The sequence below is a fragment of the Pelophylax lessonae genome (genome assembly GCF_965119305.1).
Source record: "Pelophylax lessonae genome assembly, chromosome: 11".
Lineage (NCBI taxonomy): Eukaryota > Metazoa > Chordata > Amphibia > Anura > Ranidae > Pelophylax > Pelophylax lessonae.
The window spans coordinates 188,201,791-188,222,983 of NC_138778.1; the positions used below are offsets into that span (position 1 = coordinate 188,201,791).

Genomic DNA, 21,193 nt, shown 5'->3' on the forward strand with positions numbered 1-21,193 from the left:
CGTAGTCCATCTCTACACTATCCAACAAGGTTATACCAAAGTTGTCACTCTGCCACCTGGACTTGGTGGTAGAACTGGGTTTCGGCACTGTAGCCCACCACCCCGCTTGCTTTAGTTCACCTGCAACCTTGCGCCCTTGTAGATTTAGCGCATCATACCTGCTAACAGAGTTAATCATTTATTCCACCCCCACCATAGGTAACAGACTAAATCCCAGAAAACCTGATATTTTGTATTAATAACTTTATTTCCAAATCCACTTTTACAGCAACAGACCGTGTGAACCAGCTGGTCAGACACGACACAGAATATGGACAGCCACAGACACAGAGAAAAGGGGGGGGTTGATTATCAATGACGTTAACAGAGGGGAGAAAGGAAGGCAATACTGAAAATTAGGGAGGGGGTTAGGGCTTGCTGAGATCAGACAACCTGCTTCATTGAAAACTAGCAGCCACTGCAATTTCTTCAATCCCGTAATTTGTTAACGCAGCGAGGTCAGAGATAGACAAAGCTTGGCAGACTTTTGCAGAGATCCTTAGCTTATTCAAAGGCAAAACAGGGTAGATGTGTGGTTATTCATTGGCAGGTTACAATGAAAATGATCAACATGCTTCTACAATAGACTTAACCTGCTTACTGCCAATGTGAAGGCCTTATCCTTCCAGGAAAGAGCTGCAGAGGGTGCTGGGTGTGTTAGATTAGAAATCACCTGCAATGGAAGAGTCTCCGTTTGCACTATTTTGGCAGTACTATGTTCACCACCGGTTTTTTTTTTTTTTGTTTTTTGGTTTGTCCCTAACTACAGCTGGGAGGAGGTTTGAGAGAATAAACTTGGCAAGAGGAAGTGCCATGCGGTCCCAAACAATTATTTTGTGTCTCCATCTGGAAAACATGCAACAGCTTTCAGATCAATCCATAACAATCTTAATTCTAGAAAATAAAAAATAAACAAAAAGGCGTTAAACTGAGCAGATGCTGACTTAAGGAAGCCCTCTTAGCCTGCAAGGTACAAATGACCTTCTAGGTAGGAAACAGAAACTGATGCAGGACATATGTCATAACTTCTGTCCTCTAGTGGTGAGCTTCAGGTACTGTCAAAGGTTGTATGTAGTAATGGGGTAGTGGTATGCTCTAGATCCAAACACTTTGTTCTGTTTCGGCCTATCGGGTACCAGTGCAAGTGGGCACTTAGGAACAACACTCTCCTTCAACACCCCTTTTAATAACGCAAACCAAAATATACATAAACATTGTTTAATACCATCTTTGCCTCCAGAGCAATGAAAAGAATATACACCTATGATTTTCTCCCCTCTGCTACTAAGTGGGTGGAGATGGTCTTCCAAAGGATGGGAAGTGTAATAAATAAGTATACAAGAGGCCCAGTTTAATTATGCAATTGAGTGTGGGATTTTCTTTTTGTTACTTTTTCCCTTTTTTTTTTTTGTTACGTTTAATGTGTCCCTCGCACCCTCCAGCTCCCATCATCATTCCTCCTTGATAAAGGGACATATCACAAGCCTTGTTTGGCAAGGGAGGCAGAGACTTGGTCAGCCAGTGTGGACAGTTGCGGGGAATCGGACATGTTTATGCTGCCAGAAGAGGAGACGTTGCTGAGACGGCGGGGGGAGGTGTCCCCAGATGGGTTGGGAGACTTGTACACGATCTCTGCTCCGTGGTCCGTCTTGGCTTTTGCGTTCTCCCGGAAAGACAGTTTGTGGGACTCAATCTGGGGGGGCAGGAACCAAAAGAAATTAGCGGGAGGCTGTAATGTACCAGTGACACCACCAAAACAGCATGTACATGGGGAAACCCCTGTGCTACAGCCCATAGTGACCACTAGGAAATGGCTTAAACAACTTGCTGTGTGTTACAGAGCATGGCTCTTGCTTTGGTTTGTTAGGAAGTTTAGTATGAGTACATTTTTTTTTTTTTACTTCAGCCATTATAGATCATACATTTTCATGATATATAAGAATCACTGGAACAGCAGCACAGAAATTATGCTTTACTACTTTCTTAAACTCTGAAATTATATTGACAGAGCTCTTAAACTCCAGTGATGAATTAGGACCTCCAGTTCTTATGGGCCAAGACGTGAGTATAATTCTCCACCTTTTAGATGTACATACACTATATTGTCAAAATTATTGGGACGCCTGCCTTTACATGCACATGAACTTTAATGGCTTCCCAGTCTAAAGCCCTGTACACACGCACCGATTGTCGGCCGAACGATCGGCCGTCTCTTGTCCAGTGCTGTCGTGTAGGTTGAAAAATGCTCAAGACTGCACACGAATTTTGTCGGCCAACAACAACCAACTTCAGAAGTGATGTTACCTGATGGTTAACTTTCAATGTGTTTTTTCTTCTTTGAGCATGCCCAGTCTTGCTCATCTGGCTTTTGTTGGCCGCAATCTGTACTGACTGATGAACAATCGGCCGTTCTGGTGTTGGCCAACAAAAATTTTATAGCATGCAGACCAGATTTTGTTCGGCCGAAAAGTCGCAGTCGGTTGTCGGAAGCATCATACTAACAAGCCGACAATCGGCCGATCGGACGTTGGCCGAATATTTACGGCCTACAATCGGTATGTGTGTACGGGCCTTTAGTCTGTAGGGTTCAATATTGGGTTGGCCCACACTCTGCAGCTTTAACAGCTTCAACTCTTCTGGGAAGGCTGTCCACAAGGTTTAGGAGTGTCTATAGGAATATTTGACCATCCTTCTAGAAGTGCATTTGTGATGTCAGGCTGAGAAGGCCTGGCTCACAGTCAGCATACCAAGACATTTTCTGGCAATTTCATGCTCCCAACTTTGTGGGAATAGTTTGGGGTTGGTACTTCCTTTTCCAACATAACTGCAAACCAGTGCACAATGCAAGGTCCATAAAGACAAGAATGAGGGAGTTTGTGCAGGCCAGTCAAGTTCCTGCACCCCAAACTTGCTCATCCATTTCTTTATGGACTTTGCTTTGTGCACTGGTTTGCAGTCACGTTGGCACAGTAAGGGGCCATCCCAAACTGTTCCCACAAAGTTAGGAGCATGAAATTGTCCAAAATGTCTTGGTATGCTGACGCATTAAGAGTTCCCTTCACTGGAACTAAGGAGCCAAGCCAAACCCCTAAAAAAAACAACCCCACACCATAATTCCCCCTCCACCAAATGATTTGGACCAGTGCACCAAGTAAGGTCCATCAAGACATGGATGAGCAAGTTTGGGGTGGAGGAACTTCACTGGCCTGCAGAGTCCTGCCCTCAACCAGATAGAACACCTTTGGAAAGAATTAGAGTGGAGACTGCGAGCCAGGCCTTCTTCCAGAAATGCATTTGTGAGGTGGGGGGGGGGGGGGGGTGCAACTCAATATTGAACCCTCCAGACTAAGACTGGGGTACCATTAAAGTTCAGCTGTGTGTAAAGGCAGGTGTCCCAATAATTTTGACATATTTATGACTTTTTACCTGTTCATCGCTAGAGACAAAAATTCAGATACTGTGGTGTTCTATTTCTACCTGTGGGCAAACAAACAAACAAAGCCCTTCAGTGTTACCGGGTACCCCTCAGCGTCTTCCCTTTTCCAGAGGAACCCTCTGTCCTGCTATGTCATGTTGGGCATCTCCTTTGTGGGATACAGTGACCAGCTAAAGAGAGTAGGCATCATGGATTCTAGCAGACTATATATGCCTCTGCGAGCAGCCTCCGATTTCAGCACTGGAAATGGTAGGGATGGTAATGAACATGGTCTCTCAGTGGAAAGGTTCACAGCATGTTTATCTTCAGGCCCACACCATCATTAGGTATTTACCCCTCTCCACTCTATTGCAGGAGCCTTAGCCATTGATGTACCTACCTTTCTCCCATCCCTTGGTCAACCTCAGCCCCCTTCACCACTGTTGAAGGTCTAGTTCTGTGCAGTCTAGTATGTCTGCCTCTCTGGACCGGGTATTCCCTGGTGTGATCAGTCTCTTCATCAGGCAGCTGATAGGATACTTCTTTCCTCTTTCTGAAAAATCTTTAGCTCTAGGGTTGCATTCTGGTTTTTCAGAACAGGCGATTCCTTCTAAATCGTGGGATCCTGCTTTGGGCAGGTTTCCTAATTGTGTATCTGTTGGACACAATCTAGGTACTGCTATGTCTTCATCTCTGAGAACAAATGTGAGTCTTTTTTTTCCCCCAGAGATAGTCTGGTTCTAGTGCTGGTCAATGCCATGAGTGTGCATCTCACCTGCACTGACCCTATAAGGACAGTCCCCCTGAGAACTGGTTTCTCCTAAATGGTTGCCTCTGGCTGTGGAAGAGAGGTTCACACATCTAGGTGCATTACAGGTGAAGGTCATCTGTGTCTGCTTGGGCTGTGATAGCAGGTGGATATACCTCCAACAAGAACAGGAAATGCCTTAGAATTCCAGGAATGTTAATACATTTTACTCTCACTTCGGGCCAATTTTGCGCTAAAAAATGATTCTGAAGTCACCTCCATGTCCAATATTTGAGTGTTGTAGCTTATGCTGTACACAGGAAACGGTGTCCTCTTTCAGCAGATGCTTCTGTTTCTTTCCTCTTTGCACTAAATATAGATCATCACCTGTTCTGGCACCTTCACCACTCAGAAGAAGGTGTGTGTATGTGTGTGTGCGATTTTTATTTTTTATTTTTTTTTCAATGAATACAATGCTTCTCTCATTGGCTGAATCAGAGATCATGAGATGTCATCGGCTGAATCGGAGATCGTGAGATGTCATCTGCCCACCTCGGTCAATCAGAGGAAGCCTTGTATTCATTGATTTAAAAAAAATAAATACAAAAGACTTCTCCCGACTGGTAGAGGTGCCAGAACAAGCAATGCTATATTTAGTGCGCAGAGAGAAGTCCAAGGAGCACCCACCAGAAGAGGATGCCACTTCCTATGTGTAGCATAGCCTACAACACTAGATTCAAGTTATAATCAGAATCATTTGTTGGAGTCAAACTGGCCCCTAAAGTAAGTTTTATAATGTATTGCCATTCCTGGAGTTCATTGATTTTTAGGGACCTGTCCTGTGGTTAGGTACCCTTCCTCCCCCCCGGCCAGTTGGCAGACTTTTGATTAAAGGTCCTTCAGGCACCTTTCCCCTTTTATGCTTTCACTCAAGTGAAACCTCCCCTTATAATGATGACATTCCTGTTCTTTGCTAATGCTTTGGTGGAATATGGGGGGCAGAGGCCTACCTAAACCTATAGTTTCAGGTCATAAAGAAGTGCAGAATTTGTTCTTCAGTGGGATCTCTCTTGGGTTTGCACCAGTAGTATATTGTATACTAGTGATGGCATGTTAGTTTCATCTCTCTGTTTGCTTCCCATCTCAGTGTTCTGTGGTTAGGTTCTAGCTTAGATCACCTGCCTGCTTTGTGGGGGTGTTTCCTATGGATTACCCTAATCATGGCGACTTTGTGGAATTGAATCCTGGGGTTCTCTGACAGACTCAGGAGTAAATCTAGCCCTTTGTAGGCTGTATCGAAATTTAGGGTTTTCTTTGGCAGGCCTCGCTTTAGTTCTCAGGCCAGACAATCCCTATGACATAGAGTTCCTTCTCATCCTTTGATCCTAGCAGGACAGAGTTGTAAAAGCTTGGTAGGGCCTTCCTCCTTATACAGTAGTCTTTCTGGCCAGGACCTCAGCATCAGGTTGATTCTCAATGTCCTCCATCTGGTCATGTGTTGGCAGGGGAATTTTGCCTCATTTGTGTCAGATTCAGGCATTTGTCCTATAGGCTCTCAGGCTGTAGGTAGTTCAATTTTTTAAAGGCCTGATAGCAGTTGTTGCGTTTGCCCACCTCTCAGCTAGACTTTTAGGCATCCCAACAGTATCTGAATTCTGTGTCCCTTAATTGGCCCTCTGTGTTTTGTTTTGGTACTGCTTGCTACAAACTTGAGGCATGCTGGGTAGAGGTGGAATCAAAAGTAAATCATCTTCTAGGTATAACCCAACAATATCTGAATTCTGTGTCCCTCAATGAACTCACCTTAATTTTTTATTTTTATTTTTCTTCATAGACTGGACTAAATTATTAACCCTGCCACTGCCTCCTAGCCTTTTAAGAATATCTAAATGCCAGGAAACAGAGGCAGGCATTCTGATCATGCAACCGCTGTGATTGGCTGTCACAGCAATCACATGACCGAAAGCTCCCAATCGCAAGTATGTGTCTGGAGCTTTCTGTGACCCGAGGAATGGTTTACTATGCTGTGAAGGAGTTCTCAGGACAATACAGTTTCCCTTTATAGACTCCTAGATGCGACCACTCGGCGTTAAAGCCCACCCACCGAGAGGTTGCATATTTTGCAGCCAGCCAGTGTGCAGTGCTTAAAGTGTAACTAAAGGTAAAACTTTTTGGATACAGGGAGAGAGGGATTAGAAAACTTCTCAAAATTTCCAGTTGACTTCAGTGTCCATATTAACTCTTCCCTCTGACATGCAATACAGTCTGAATAAAGTAACTTGTTCTGTGCACCCCCTATGTAAATACAAAGTTACCTCATTCACTTTCAGACTGTGTTGTATGTCAGGGGAAGGGAGGTGACTTGGATCCTGTAGTCTACGGGAAACCTACCCACACAGACCCAGGATCTGCTTTTTGATTTCCCTACCCAATGGAGCAGAAACTAGAGATTATTAAGCTCTGCAACATTGGACAACCAACAGACACGGAGTGCTTTGAATGTTTGTGGCTACCCAGACTGGGAGTGAATAACAAATTCTATATTGGGTAGATTATTCTCATTCTATAGATGTCAAATTGTATAGGCAGAGCAAGGTTGTTATAGCTATATCTATAATTGTGATGGTGAAAATCAAAAAAGTGCAACTATCGCAAAAAGTGAGTCCATATTTCATATGACATGGTGAATAAATGCTGGAAACCACAAAGTGAAACAGAAGTGTTCTGATATCCAAACTCGGTGAAAAGGAACCCAGCACCAACGTGAAAGGCAAATGCACTCACCAGAAGATATGGACCCAGGTACCTTACAGTAAATGGGTCAAACAGGCCAGATAATCCTCACAAGGGAAAGTGGCTCAATCGTGGATGATGGTCGATCAAATAAATCCATATACTCCTGGGTTATGGTGTCTTGGTCTCCCAGCTGCACCATGCAGTAGAAATGGAGATTGAGCCACTTTCCCTTGTGAGGATTATCTGGCCTGTTTGACCCATTTACTGCAAGGTACCTGGGTCCATATATTCTGGTGAGCGCATTTGCCGAAACGTTGGTGCTGGGTTCTTTTTCACGGAGTTTGGATATAAGAACACTTCAGCTTCACTTAGTGGTTTCCATAATTTTTTCCCCATGTCAAATGAAATATGGACTCACTTTTTTGTGATAAAGTTGCACTTTTTTGATTTTCACCTTCGGTTATATGTATTCATCTTTTTATTTAGCGCTGCACTTTTTTGTTTGTGATTTGTGGACAATTTTATGTCAATTGTAGTGCTGGCAGCTTTTAAGTTCTAGTTAGTGCAGTGTATTTCCATATATATTGTTATAGCTATATGACAGAGGTGGGGATTTTTTCCATGCATGCAACATTCATGAATACAGTATTATAGAGAAGAATTTATTTTTTTTTTTTTTAGCCCCTAAGCCAACCGTATTTTATGACTGTCCCAGTAGGTTTCGCAAGGGTAACTGCTGCATGGTGTAGCTAGTCATATTTAGCTGGACATGTTCTGGAATACTTACTTTATAGTATATACCATGTCCCGTATCCTTCAGACACATGCTCTGCACATTGTGATTTCAGTCCAGGTGCTATTTCATGTATTCTCCTGTATCTTTTTCTAAACAAATTGAACTTTAGTTAGTTTATGGGGACTACTTATGCTCGCCAAAGTCATATCTGGCATGTTTCTGATGTCTTTACCATTAGATTTGTTTAATAGAGTTGTATAAAAGGTATCCCATGAGCTCCCTTAACCACCTGTCTACCGGGCACTTTCACCCCCTTCCTGCCCAGGCCAATTTTCAGCTTTCAGCGCTCTCGCGCTTTGACAATTGCTGGGTTATGCAACACTGTACCCAAACTAAATTTTTTATAATTGTATTGAAACAAATCGAGCGTTTAGTGGAATTTAACCGCTACTTGATTTTTTATTTTTTGCTAAACAAACTAAAAACCGAACATTTTGGGGAAAAAAAGGTTTTCTTAGTTTGTTTTAAGATTTTGTAAATAAGTAGTTTTTCTCATTCACTGATGTGCGCTGATTGGCAGCACTGATGATCAGTGTAGATGTCCCCTGTGTGGATTTTCCAGTTATCAGCTCTCCTCACGCGCTGTCAGTGTGAGGAGAGGAATGCCAATAACCAGCAAATCCTGTTTACCATGTGACCAGCTGTGTCCAATCCAAGTGGAAAGAGTGGCTGTGAATGGCTCTTTACCCCGATCAGTGATAAGGTGTATTCAAAGGACATAGCGATCACAGATCATGCCGATGTGTGCATGCGGGAGGACGTCATGATGCCCTACCAGCTGTAGCGGTCATTTGGCTATAACAGTCATGAAGAGGTTAAACTGGGTATACATGTATAGTTGTTTTTTTTTTTTTTTTTCCTTCAACTAGACAACAGGGAGTCCCCCCTCCCTGTCAGAATACAATAGAGCAACAGGAGAGATTCCTGCATCTACATCACTTGTGTTGATCTGTGTTTTTTTTTTTGTTTTTGTATTTTGACGAGACAGACAAAAAAAAAAAAGACAGAACCCCACATCAACACAAGTGATGTAAATGCAGGATTCTCTCCTGTTGCTCTATTGTATTCTGACAGGGAGGGGGGGACTCCCTGTTGTCTAGTTGAAGGAAGAAAAAAAAAAAACTATACATGTATACCCAGTTTAACCTCTTCACGACTGCGCTATAGCCAAATGACCGCTACAGCGTCATGACGTCCTCCCGTGATCACGCTTCCTGCAAGCCCCCTGCATCACACATCGGCATGATCTGTGATCAATGTCCTTTAAATGCTGTCCTTTAAACGCTGTCCTTTGAACACACACTCCCTATTGTCTAGTTGAAGGGGGACAAACACGAATACATGTATACCCAGTGTAAATGGAGCTCATGGGATACGTTTATACAAATGTAATGGCAAAGAAAACAGAAATCTGCCAGATATGGCTTTATGGAGACAACCCCTTTTACCCATGCACACCTAAACTAACTAGTTAAATTTGTTTAGAAAGAGCATGCATGAAATCGTACCTGGACTGAAATCACCGTGCACAGATGGCATTTCTGAAGGTTCTTGTTAATCCAAGTCATTGGTAAATGGCTTGTAGTATTCCAGAACATTTCCAGGTAAATATGACTAGCTACAACATGCAGAAAATACTGAAAATCTTACTAGGTCAGCCATAAAATGCTGGTGGCTTGAAAAAAAACAAACCTGTTGGCATGGTTAGTGCTATTCTGCATAATGTATGCATGCATGAAAAAATCCCATGTGCTGCAGGCGCTGATTGAATGCTGGTTTTCCAGCAAGAATGTTGGACAGAAGCCGGGTTGTTGGACCAGCTGAACAGACAAGTGGTACACACACGTACTGAAAGTGACTTTTAATACATGTATACTTGGGGCCTTTAGGCTTAGTTCACATAGGTGGTAAAGGGGCAGTAAAATAACAGGTGGTTGATGTGTTTTTATCACCCACCTACAAAATAATATAGGGAGTGCTTAGGTTCATTCACATTTCTGTGGCTTGGCAAATTTAACTTGGCATGTCACATCTTGCAGATGCTGCCGCTTGCCAAATGCACCCATTGAAGTCAATGGACCACAAACCCTTTGCCAACCACTTGGCTGGCACACAATTGCCATGCAGTATTGCAAGACAAAATCCCCCTTAGGATTGGAAAAAAGAAGGCAAGTAAAAGGCTGGGATAGCTCTTCCTGAACGTTACCTCAAAGCCTATGAAAAGCAATAATCAACCACAGATTGCTTTTCAGAGGTGTGGTAACAAGGCTTAAGCCAGTAGTAATAAGAATTGACACCAAACACAATCAACAATGGGATTGCCTTTATGCAACAATCTCCATCCCAAGGACACTTCTTGGGCTATAGTCCCAATTCTTCAGCACAGTGATCTGCCGGGGATTGTACAGCATCTGTTTTAACCAATGGCACTTTATTTCAGTTAAAGCCTTGCAGTACATGTGTTTTGGCTTGACGAAAGGGGCCATGTCTCTGTTGAAGAATTTTAAATTTGATGCCAAAAGCATGGTATTACAAAAGAAGGAAAGAGCTATTGGTTGAAATAGATACTGTACAAACTCCACATCACCTGGAAATGCCATAAACAAGTGTAGTTAAAGTGCTGTGTAAACTGTTGGTGCTATATAAATCCTGTATAATAAAATAGTCGCTCCCTCTGATTTACCCTTTGTAAAGGTTATGCGCTAAACATTCCATCTTCAGGCAAGTGATTCTTTTCTATTGCTGATCTGCAAAGACTGATACCTGATTATTGTTGCTGAAAATAAACAGTCTACTGGATCTCTTGATGCTTGGTTATAACATATTTGCAACTAGATGCTTGACTTACGTGGATAAGTCCTCTACTTACCCCTTTCCAAAGCTAGTAAATCTGGATCCTCAGGAGGGGGGGGTGGTAAATCTGGCTCCTCAGGCAGGGGGGGTGGAGGAATGTTGGGGAACCCGTTTGGGGAAAGGCTTCCCCTTGGCTTGTCTTCGTTCCCTTTCTCTCTCTGGGGGTGAAAAGATGAGTTGGGGTGGATGAAGGGGATGGAATGTACACAGAGGAGGATGGAGAAAGTAAAGTGGAAGCTGCCTAGGGAGAGGGGACCATCAGTGCCATCAGGGTTGTTACAAATGTAGTGAATTAGTTCAGATGTTTCTAATTGCGGCTATACCTTTGTGTCCTCTTTACAATCGCTAGGGAAGCTAAATTCTGAAATATGTCTGAAGTAGTGGAGCACACAAGAAGTGTACACATGCTCCAATGTGGACATGAGTGAGACGCTATGCTGGATTATGGGTATGTATGGGCAAAATGAAACCCAATTTAGCACATTTCTGCAGTGCATGCGCACTTCACTTCCCCCATGGTTTTAGCGCTTTAAAATTACTGCAAGAACAAAACCTAGTTGGTGACTGGGCAGAAATGCACTCAGCTCCTGAAACACAGTGCCTCGGCTGCATTGAAATCTCAATAAGTGTTTATAGCCCTGGCCTACAGAACAACTTCTGTTCTCCATCTCCATACGTGGGAGGGTTCTGTAATCCTTCAGAGGAGAACTGGGGCATGGTTGATAAATGTTTGGAAGTGCAGTGCAGCAGAGGCATGGTGGTGTTAGCTCACTACAGAAAATTAGGGTCACACAGGATTTTTGGCAGATTAATGGGTATTTTTCTGTACTTGGGGAGGTAAACGTATAAAACCGATATGTGAATCTTTATTTTTTAATTTTGCCCAAACCTGCACTTTAGTCTTCAGCAATAGCATCCCTAAAGCCAACATCCATAGGAAATTCCTGTTCTCCCAGCCAATGGCCTTCAGATTTTACAGAGGTGCTGGATTTAGGCTTGAGTGCTTTTGAAAAAGCATCCCAAAAACTCTGGTTGAAATGTGAATTAGACCTTACAGCAGGAGTTGGCATCTGGTCAATTGGGATCTGCCCGTCAACCTCTGGCAGGTCACAAATTTGTCCCAGTCTTGCCAACCCAGAGCTGCAGTGTGGCACAGGTGCCTGCTCAGCCAAGGGATGGAGGCCACCTCTCCATCCCTTGTATATGTGGGGCAGGGAAAACCTCTAGAATAGCTCAGGTGGGTTCAGGCTCTTCCCCCTGAAGCCTGAGTGTAGTTATGGGATGGTCAAGAGTGGATGGCTGGCAGGGATTGGTACACGAACATGTAGATAACCTGATGCAGGGTGGCACATGTGTGATCTTTGATCTCCATGATGTCCAGGTAAATTGTTGCCTACCCCTGGACCTTACAGGGTAGAGGCAGTTAAAGATGCTAATACTTATTGTGGGTCTCCACTGCTACTCTAAGGTAGGTAGATCACACTACCTGACCTGGCTTCTACTATGTGTGACTTTACAATAGAGGAAATTGCATGCTTATATGTGCTAAACCTTTTTCTATTACTGAACCCTGTATATAAAAGATGGCTCTATTATGTTGTCTGTCAACCTTACACTAAATTATAGAGAATTAAAGGATTGTGAATGAGAAATTCTGCTTTCTCTGCTGGCACTGATGACTGCTGGAGAAGGATAGACCAGAAATAATAATGTGAGAAGGAAACAGCACAAAAAAGATGAGAAAATGTGGAAAATATTGAATATGCAAAGAGTTGCTGTGTCCTAGAAGGACGTAAATGGCTTTTTATATGGAGAGGATTAATGCCTCAAGACTTGAATTTTATTTAGTAATGTAGTGCAGTAACCAAGCCAGTTAAAGACATGGTAAGCGGCCTTTTTTTGAGTAAGGCCAGTGAATTGTGGAGTGCAGCTCCTAAGGTCCTACATCATGATGAAACTGGGGTGCAGTCTGCACTTTATCCCCTTTATGTAGCATAGTCCATATAAAAAGCCATTATTTCCCCCTCGTATTACAGCTCAAGAAGGGAAGAAACAAAAAAAGAGAATTTGGTGAGAGAGAAAGGCAACATTTCTGTGAAGCTGGCTGGGCAGAGTGGAGCCCAGGAATTGTTTTGCAGATAGGAGAAAAGGTGCACAGACTGGAGGGAAACCAAACAACAGTTCTGCATAGTCAGGAGAAAAAAGTGAATTTAGAAAGTTCGGAGGCCTACCCTACAGAGTAAAGCGGTTCTCCTGTAGAGGGGCACACAGAATGGAAAAGGTATATTGTAGTTTTGGAACTGCAGAAAAAGTGTGAAGTAAAGCCAGGTTCTGCTCCACACAGCTAGAGAGAAGTGCTTATAAGCGGTTATTAGAAGCATCAGCAGACACAAAATTCATAGAGACCCATTAGTCATACATTGGAAGGAGGCTGCAGTGAGATGTCCACGGCTGCTGCCCTAAGAAATCTGCTTCTACTTCCAGCTACAGGAGAAAACGTCTTTTTTTTTCAAAGGGGATTGGGACAAAAACAAAAAACACTTCCCCAAATGTCCTCAAATCACCAGTCTTCTACACGGGCTGAGTTGGAGGACTGAGTAATTTCCCAGCTCCTTGTTTCCATTCAATAGAAAAACCTTTTAATGGCAATTTTTCCTATTTAAGAATTGCAACTAAAAGAAGACAAGAATCTCCTTTTTATACCATCGATTAAGTGACTTAAAATGGAAGAAAACTTCCAACATTAAGTTGTTACCTATAGGTAAGCCTATAATAAGGCTTACCTATAGGTAGTGTATAATATCTCCTAATGTGCACCATTTAGGAGATATTTACTGTACATGCAGCCAGTGACATCACTAGCGCTCTGAAGGAACAGCCACCCGTGCTGCTCCTGCGCACATACGTGAAGTAACGTCATCGCAGTTTCGCCAGTTACAGAGCTGGAGTCTGCAAACCCAGAAGCAAGACAGGTGAAGATGGAAGTGCCTTCAGCGGTGACATTGCATCTCTGGAATGCTTAGTTTTCAAGTTTCAGATAATGTGCTAATGTAATGCATACTAGCACATTATGGCTTTACCTTGCAGGTAAAAAGGAAAAAAAAAAACGCCCAGCAGTTTAAAACCGCTTTAAAAGATACAAGAGGGCTTTAATTTAATTCTTGACTTCAGCTTTACAGAAACAAAGTCTCCACCACATTTTTTTTTTTCCGTTCAAACTATAACCTACCGCAAGTAAGGGATTCTCTCTAGATTATTCATGCAAACAACCTAGACTGTCCACATTACACATCTTTCAGGTACTGGTGTGGAAGATATTAGCACCCATTAATTGGGAATGCTGCAGGTGCATTTGGAAGGGTCTATTTTTGCATCACAAGAAAAAACAGCCACCTACTGCTGTGGAGTATTGATATATCATAGATACAGGATTCCTGACCCCCTAGACGGAGGAGACTAAAGTGCAGAATCTTAGTAAAGCTAATGGTTTTTACAAGGTAACAAACACCTTGGTAAATGTTTGCCAAATCCTTCACAACCGCATTACAGCCTGGAAGAGGGATCGCATCATGGGACCTCTGCCTATGTTCATGTGATAAAGGAAGCAGCAGTGGACAATCTCATTCTGCAGCTGGCTGGTGGGAAGGGGGGGGGGGGTACACATTACCTTTTTGTTCCCTCCACCAGGTGTATGAGTAATATTGTCCAGTGAGCCAATCTTAGACTGGACCTTTTCCTTAAAATCCAGCTTCTCCGATTTCACCTCTATGTTGCCTCCACCTGTAGTAGGAGAGAAGGACAAGTAATGAGTAAACTGGGAAAGGCTTCTGAAAGGTCTAGCTAATCAGCACTGTCACTTCTATTGTCACACCTACAACAGAAATGTAAAGCCTGTTACACCCAATAGTACAGCAGCTCCGATGGGAGCTGTCATTTTTTTTTCTTTTTTCCCCCACCCACTGGGGTCACGATGTGACGTTAGTACAGTGATCTCCCCCTCACTAAGCTATTGTGTCCTGATGGGAACGGTCCCCCTGCCAGAACGCTCCAGTCAGCACTTTCAGCTGCTGGTGTTCCGGCATGCTTGGCCAGGCTCGGTTGGACTGGCTGACATACATATGGCCGTTTTTTTTTTTAATCGAACCTACTGATGTTGCCCGACATTCGATCTGTGCGTCTTAACAGTTTAACCACTTGCCGACCGCTCGCCGCCTTTTTACTGCGGCAGGGCGGCTCGGCTGCGTCCAGTCACGTGGTAATAAGTGACTGGAGTGCATGTGGTTTTCGGCGGCGCACTGTGTGAGATTGCCGCTGCCCTCCCGCGATCGTCCGAAAAACCGAGAGAAGACCCGCCTGCTTATGTAAACAAAGCAGGCGGATCTTCTGTCAGACAGGCAGGGACAGATCAGCACTTTCAGCTAAGCTGAAACTGCGATCTGTGTGTGCCTGTCACAGAACCACCCCCACAAGCATACAGGCATACATTTAACCCCTTTGATCACCCCCCAGTATTAACCCCTTCCCTGCCAGTGTACAGTACAGTAACAGTGCATATTATTTAGCACTGATCACTGTATTAATGTCACTGGTCCCCAAAAAGTGTCAAAAATGTCAGTTAGGGGTCTGATCTGTCTGCCGCAATGTCGCAGTCCCGCTAAAAATCGCAGATCGCCGCCATTACTAATAAAAAAAAATTAAAATGTCCAAAAATCTATCCCGTAGTTTTTAAACGCTATAACTTTTGCGCAAACCAAATAAACGCTTTTTGGGATTTTTTTTACCAAAAATATGTAGCAGAATACAAATTGGCCTAAACTGAAATTACATTTTTAAATTTTTTTTATTGGAAACATTTTATAGCAGAAAGTAAACAAATATGGCGTTTTTTTCAAAATTGTTGCTTTTTTTGTTTATAGCGCAAAATCTAAAAACCGCAGAGGTGATCAAATACCACCAAAAGAAAGCTCTATTTGTGGGGAAAAAAAGGCCATTAATTTTATTTGGGTACAGCGTCGCACGACCGCGCAATTTTCCATTAAAATAACGCAGTGCAGAAACGCAAAAAAAATGGCCTGGTCATTAACCGCTTGCAGACCGCCGCATGACTATTTACGTCGGCAGTCAGCCCCTCACAGGCAAAGCAACATAGGGCTTGGTCACTAGCCTGTGAGGCTCTAGGGAGCGAGCGAGAGCGCGCACCACTGGAGGCGCGGTCGCCGAACCCCCCCCCCCGCGCGTGTGCACTCGCGATCTTCCGTTACAGTGGAAGAAAGGCAGGCGGCTAATGTAAACAAAGTCGCCTGTCTTTCTTCCCTGTGTAAGAATAGAGATCACACGGTTCTACTATGTAGGACCGTTGATCTCTGTTCTTACACTAGTAGCCACAGCCAATCACAGTTAGAAACACGCCCCTAGGGACACACTTAACCCCTCCCTCTCCAATAAAGTTAACTCCTTCACTGCCAGTGCCATTTTTACAGTAACAGTGCATATGTATAGCACTGATTACTGTAGTAATGTCACTGGTAACCCCAAAAGTGTCAAAAATGTCAGTCAAGGGTCCGATCTGTCCGCCGCAATGTTGCAATCCCGCAAAAAAAATTGCAGATCGCCGCCATTACGCGTTAAAAAAAAAAACCAACAAAAATGACAAAAATCTTTCCCTTTGTTAGTAAACGCAATAACTTTTGCGCAAACCAATCAAAATACGCTTTTTGCAATTTTTTTTACCAAACATATGGTAAAAAAAAAAATTGGCCCAAAATGTTCAATTTTGATTTTTACATTTTTTGGGGGGGGGGGGGGGAATTTCATATAAAAAAATGTGAAAAATATTGTTATTTTTGCAAAATTGACAATCTTTTGTTTATAGCGCATGATCAAAAATTTGCACAGGTGATCAAATACCACCAAAAGAAAGCTCTGTTTGTGGGAAAAAAAGGACGTCAAATTTGTTTAGGTACAGCGTTGGACGACCGCGCAATTGTTCGTTAAAGTCACGCAGTGCCGAATCGCAAAATAGGCCCTGGTCAGGAAGGGAGTAAAATCTTCCAGTGCTTAAGTGGTTAAGGGGGGTAAAAACTTCCAGGGCTGAAGTGGTTAAGTCTAGCTCACTGTTACAACCAAAACTGCCTGCCTCCCCAACACAACAACCAAAACCCCCCAACACAACTGCCTGCCTCCCCAACACAACACCCGAAACCCCCCCAACACACACATATCCCCATTCTATGCTAAACTCTCCCTAAGGACCTACCTACTTGTATACGATGGAAACAGCCTCCAGTGTTTACACCTTGATGCACAGATTTCGTTGCCTACACTGTAACTTTTCATAGATCAGAGTTGGGGATTAATCCCCATGCTGCAAGCATGGCCCATTTTAGGTCTATAAGATGAGCAGGCAGCGTAGACAAGACTTCTAAACCATGTTTCTACAGTTCTATGTGCAGAATAGAAGTTTGGCAAAGCCTGTGCAAAATTCTCTTGCTATTTTTGAAGCAATTAGGCCCATGATACAAATAACTTAGTGACCTGCAGGAAAGGCTAAAAACATATAAGTGAGGTTAAACTCTAGCAGATTTTCCTTGCTGGCTGTGCCACTATAAAGGACAGTTTTGCTCCAACTACCTATGTAGTCAGGAAGTGACATGTCACTAAACAGAACTTCTACCAGGTTTTTGTCATATGTTCTAAACTTTGCTCCTACTATTTCAATATGAAAAAGTTTTGGGCTGGTATTCAACTTTTACTAGTGTTTCCAGTTATGAAAAGAGGGCTGTACCTGGCCTGTGATGAATATTGCCCATAGATCCGCACTTGGATGTAACACGTGAGATATCAACTGGTTTGTGTGTGATCTGCACCTGAGGATTGGAAAAAGACAATATTAATAATAAACGCCAAATTAATAATAGTAATTTAGTGTCTGATCCAGCATCCAAGTGCATCTGCCACCTAAACACCGAAAGCAGCCATTCTGATTTCTAAACACTGTAGAATTGGTGTAACTGCAGCATCCTCAATCCCCTCCAGAGATTAAGTCATAGATCCAACCCATACAATGGCAACATGCATAAACGTGTGTGGGTCACAGGGGCATTTACAGGGGGGAAAAAAGGGATAAAATCGAAGAGTTATAGTACAGGATAAGATTTAAGAATGCATTTGTAAATATTAGAAAGTCCATTAATGCTAACTTGGTTAGAGAAAGCAGCTGTGAAATATAACGAGTGTTAATATTAGGTGGAAATCTCCTCTTGACTTGGATGCTGGTCCCTGTATGGCAGGCATACCTTGGGATCCTTTAATCCTATTCACACTGCAACCATTCATATAAAATACAGTATTTAACCACTTGAAGTCCAGGCGTTTTTCTGGCACTTTTTGTATACATGTGAAAATCTTTTTTTTTCTATTTCGTTCATCGACGAACACAACGCTCCATAAATCATAACTACTGGGTTATATTGCCTCCTCAAGGAGTAGGACTAGGCAGAACAAAAAACACCTGGCTATGCCCATAAGCCATCCTCAGCTTGGTATATAACCCCCCTCTCTGCTCTAGGTAATCAGTTTTAATCTGTGTAGGAAGGAGTAAGGACCTAGGCTCCCAGCTGGGATCTCTGGTTCTAGCATTTTTCTTCTCCTTCCTTACATCTTTTTTTGTTTTTTTTCTCACAGGAGATCTACAGTCAACTGCCGGGCTGGGCGACGGGCTGGATAATCTAGATCCAGTGGTCCCCCCCAGCCCAGCCAGCGAGCGCGTGCAGACCGCAGCCACACGCTAGGTCGGATGCGGCATAGCCTCATGTGCAGAGGCTGGCTCGCGAGTTAAACATCTTGCAGGGTCACATACGACCGGGCTTGGGTCTGAGTCACAGCGGTCCCATGGCCAACAGCTCCCCTACTGAGGTGGCGAGGATTCTGGCTGGAGCGTTACCCACACCATGGAAGGGTAAGTACAGACCCCCCTCTCCCCTTTTGGGATGGACGCAGGTAACCTCCAGGGACGGTCGGACCTGCCTGTAGGTTCCCTCCTCCCATCCTTAAATCCCTCAGTGAGCTGGTCTTCCCCCCCACTCCTTTTCCCCCCTGTCTGGACCTGGAGTATGGTGGGTGTCCAAGGGCAGAGAATGCAGCGGGGGGTCCCAGTGTAGGAGACCTCTAGGTGCATGCCCTACTGTTTGCAAAGTGGGTATAGTGCAGGGGGGTCCCAGTGCAGAGTGTGCAGCGGAGTCTCCCCTAACGTGTCCTACCTTCGGGGGAAGGGGGGGTCCCCTTGCAGAGGGTACAGGTACAGTGTTGCAGAGAGTGCAGGGAAGATCCTGGCAGCATGCTTTAGCGTTTGTAGCTGGTGGTGGTCATTTTCCCTTTAGTCTGGCTGGTCTCCGGTTGGCGGCCATGTTTTTGTAGCCCAATTTCACGGGGCCATTTTCCCTTAGTTCGGGAGACGCTCGAGATGACCGAAGCCACGTGGGGATGCCGAAGCTCTTCCTCTTCCTCCTTAGTTTCCTCTTCCTGTGCCCAGGACATATGAACAGGGATGGTATCCATGATGATGCTGGGTTTGAATTCTTGGCGCTCCTCTGGTCGGTAGGGTGAGTCCTTGGGGGTCCCTGTTATCTCTCTCTCTCTGCTGATAGGTACTCTGAGCCTTGAAGGGATCCTTTAGTGGTGCCAAAAGATCATTTTTGTACTGCAAGGTCTTCCTTTCCTTATGGAGCTCACATCTCCCCCACTGACCCCCTTCATGGAGGTGGCAGGACCCTTGGAAACCCCAGCTTCCCATGGTTGCACTGACGGCGGTCCTGCAGTCCTTAGTATCCCGGCTGGAAGTGGCGTGTGGGCAAAGGCCCAGGAGGAAGCATCCCCCTCCTTTCTCTGCTCAGTCTGTCTCATCTGATGCCGCCATGAACGCATCCCGTCCAGGGGGGCTTAATATCACACTCCCAGATCCATCCAATAGTGAGGATGATGCCTCCATGGTCACAGCAGAAAATGAAAAAGCGCTGGTAGAGGCTCTTATCTCTGCAGTGCGTGAGACTTTAAGATGGCTATGGCTGGTTGGCATTGCGGCCAGTCTTTGCCTCAGCCCTGATGTCTCAGACCCTAACTGAATGGGCCAAGCTTTTGCGCCAGGGCCTAAGGAGTGAGCAGGTCCCCGCTGCTTATGTTGATTTAGTGGACCAGTTGGTACATGGGCTGCAGTTTATTTGTGATGCAGCTTTGGATACAGCTCCTGTGCTGTCCAAACTTTCTGTTTCAGCGGTGGTGATTAGGCACGTGCTACGGCTTAAGAATTGGTCTGCAGACTAAGCCTCTAAGAAAGCTCTCATTGATATGCCCTTTCAAAGCGATCACCTGTTTGGGGCTACCCTGGTTGACATCATTAAAAAGGTATCACAAGGGGAAGAGTACCTTCCTGCCACAGTCAAGTAAATGGGACGGAGAATAAGGGAAATAGATCTTTTAAATCTTCCCCGGGAGGTTCCAAACAACTTTTGTCTGGTAAGCCTAAAGCTAGCTTCTCTGGACCAGCAGAAAAGACCCCTTCAGCATGAAGGTCTGCCCTCACCCGTTATTGGGGTGGGGGGGCATGTTCACTGGTTTCCAGCCCGTGGACTTCTTTTGTGAGCGTCAAGGAGATCCGCACAATGTTTCTTTGGGGGGTACCCAGAAAGGGGGGCAATGTTTTTTCTTTTCAGGTTTTTTTTAGGTCCTAAGTCTCCTTTTGCGGATTTAAATCCTGTTTGCACAGTTCTACATGCAGCTCCTTTAGCAAGTTCGGCTCCACAGGAGGATATCGAAGCGCAAGATGAGGTCACTGGGTCCTCTGACAGTCGCTGCAGGCCACGGTAAGTCCAGTATTCTCCTCGGCTAAGGCTTCTTCCACAGTTCCTGTGAGGAATCAAGAGCGAGGATCTTCCAATCATCCTGGTGGCTGTAAACATCCCTTGGGGGCTTTCTCTCAGAGAAACCAGTTGTCCCTAGGGCTGATCTACCATCCTGCTTTACAGTTGCTGGTTTTAATGGCTTAGCTATTGAAAGCCAGGTACTGAGAGATAGAGGTTTGTCTGGATCAATGATCCCTACTATGGTGAAGGCGATGAAGTCGTCTTCCAGCAAGATATACCATTGTACGTGGAAAGCGTACATTTCCTGGTGTGAGTCGATTGGCGCCCATCCTCGAGCCTGTGGCGCTTGGATCTTACCCTTTCCTCAATAGAGCGTTGATCAGACGTTGCCTTGAGTACCATCAAAGGTTAGGTGTCTGCCCTGGCAATCTTCTTTCAGCGACCCGTCGCCACGCACTCTTTAGTTCGTACCTTCATTCAGGAGGTTTGACATGTGGCTCCACCTATATGGTCTATTTTGCGGCCATGGGATTTAAATGTAGTACATTCAGTTCTCCAGAAACCTCCAGTTGAGAATATTGTAGAGATTTGCTTGCCTACATTATCACAGAAGGTGACATTCTTGGTGGCTATTACCTCGGCCCGCAGGGTATCGGAATTGGTGGCATTATCCTGTCAGTCTCTATTTAGTGGTCCATAGGGATAAAGTGGTTCTCCGTTCCTGACCAAAGTTGTCTCTGACTTCCATT

At 44.3% G+C, this 21,193-nt stretch overlaps 1 protein-coding gene across 1 annotated transcript in view; it reads right to left on the minus strand.

Moving 5' to 3' along the window:
* Positions 1-226: 226 nt before the first annotated feature.
* Positions 227-21,193, minus strand: part of LOC309566734 (microtubule-associated protein tau-like) — a 133,873-nt gene continuing 112,906 nt past the window's right edge. Inside the window, exons 12-14 of the mRNA XM_082272006.1 lie at positions 17,372-17,453; positions 14,255-14,367; positions 227-1,732 (exon numbers count right to left, since the gene is read on the minus strand). Coding sequence (XP_082128132.1) covers positions 1,517-1,732; positions 14,255-14,367; positions 17,372-17,453 — 411 coding nt within the window. The 3' untranslated portion in view covers positions 227-1,516. The remainder of the gene's footprint in view (positions 1,733-14,254; positions 14,368-17,371; positions 17,454-21,193) is intronic.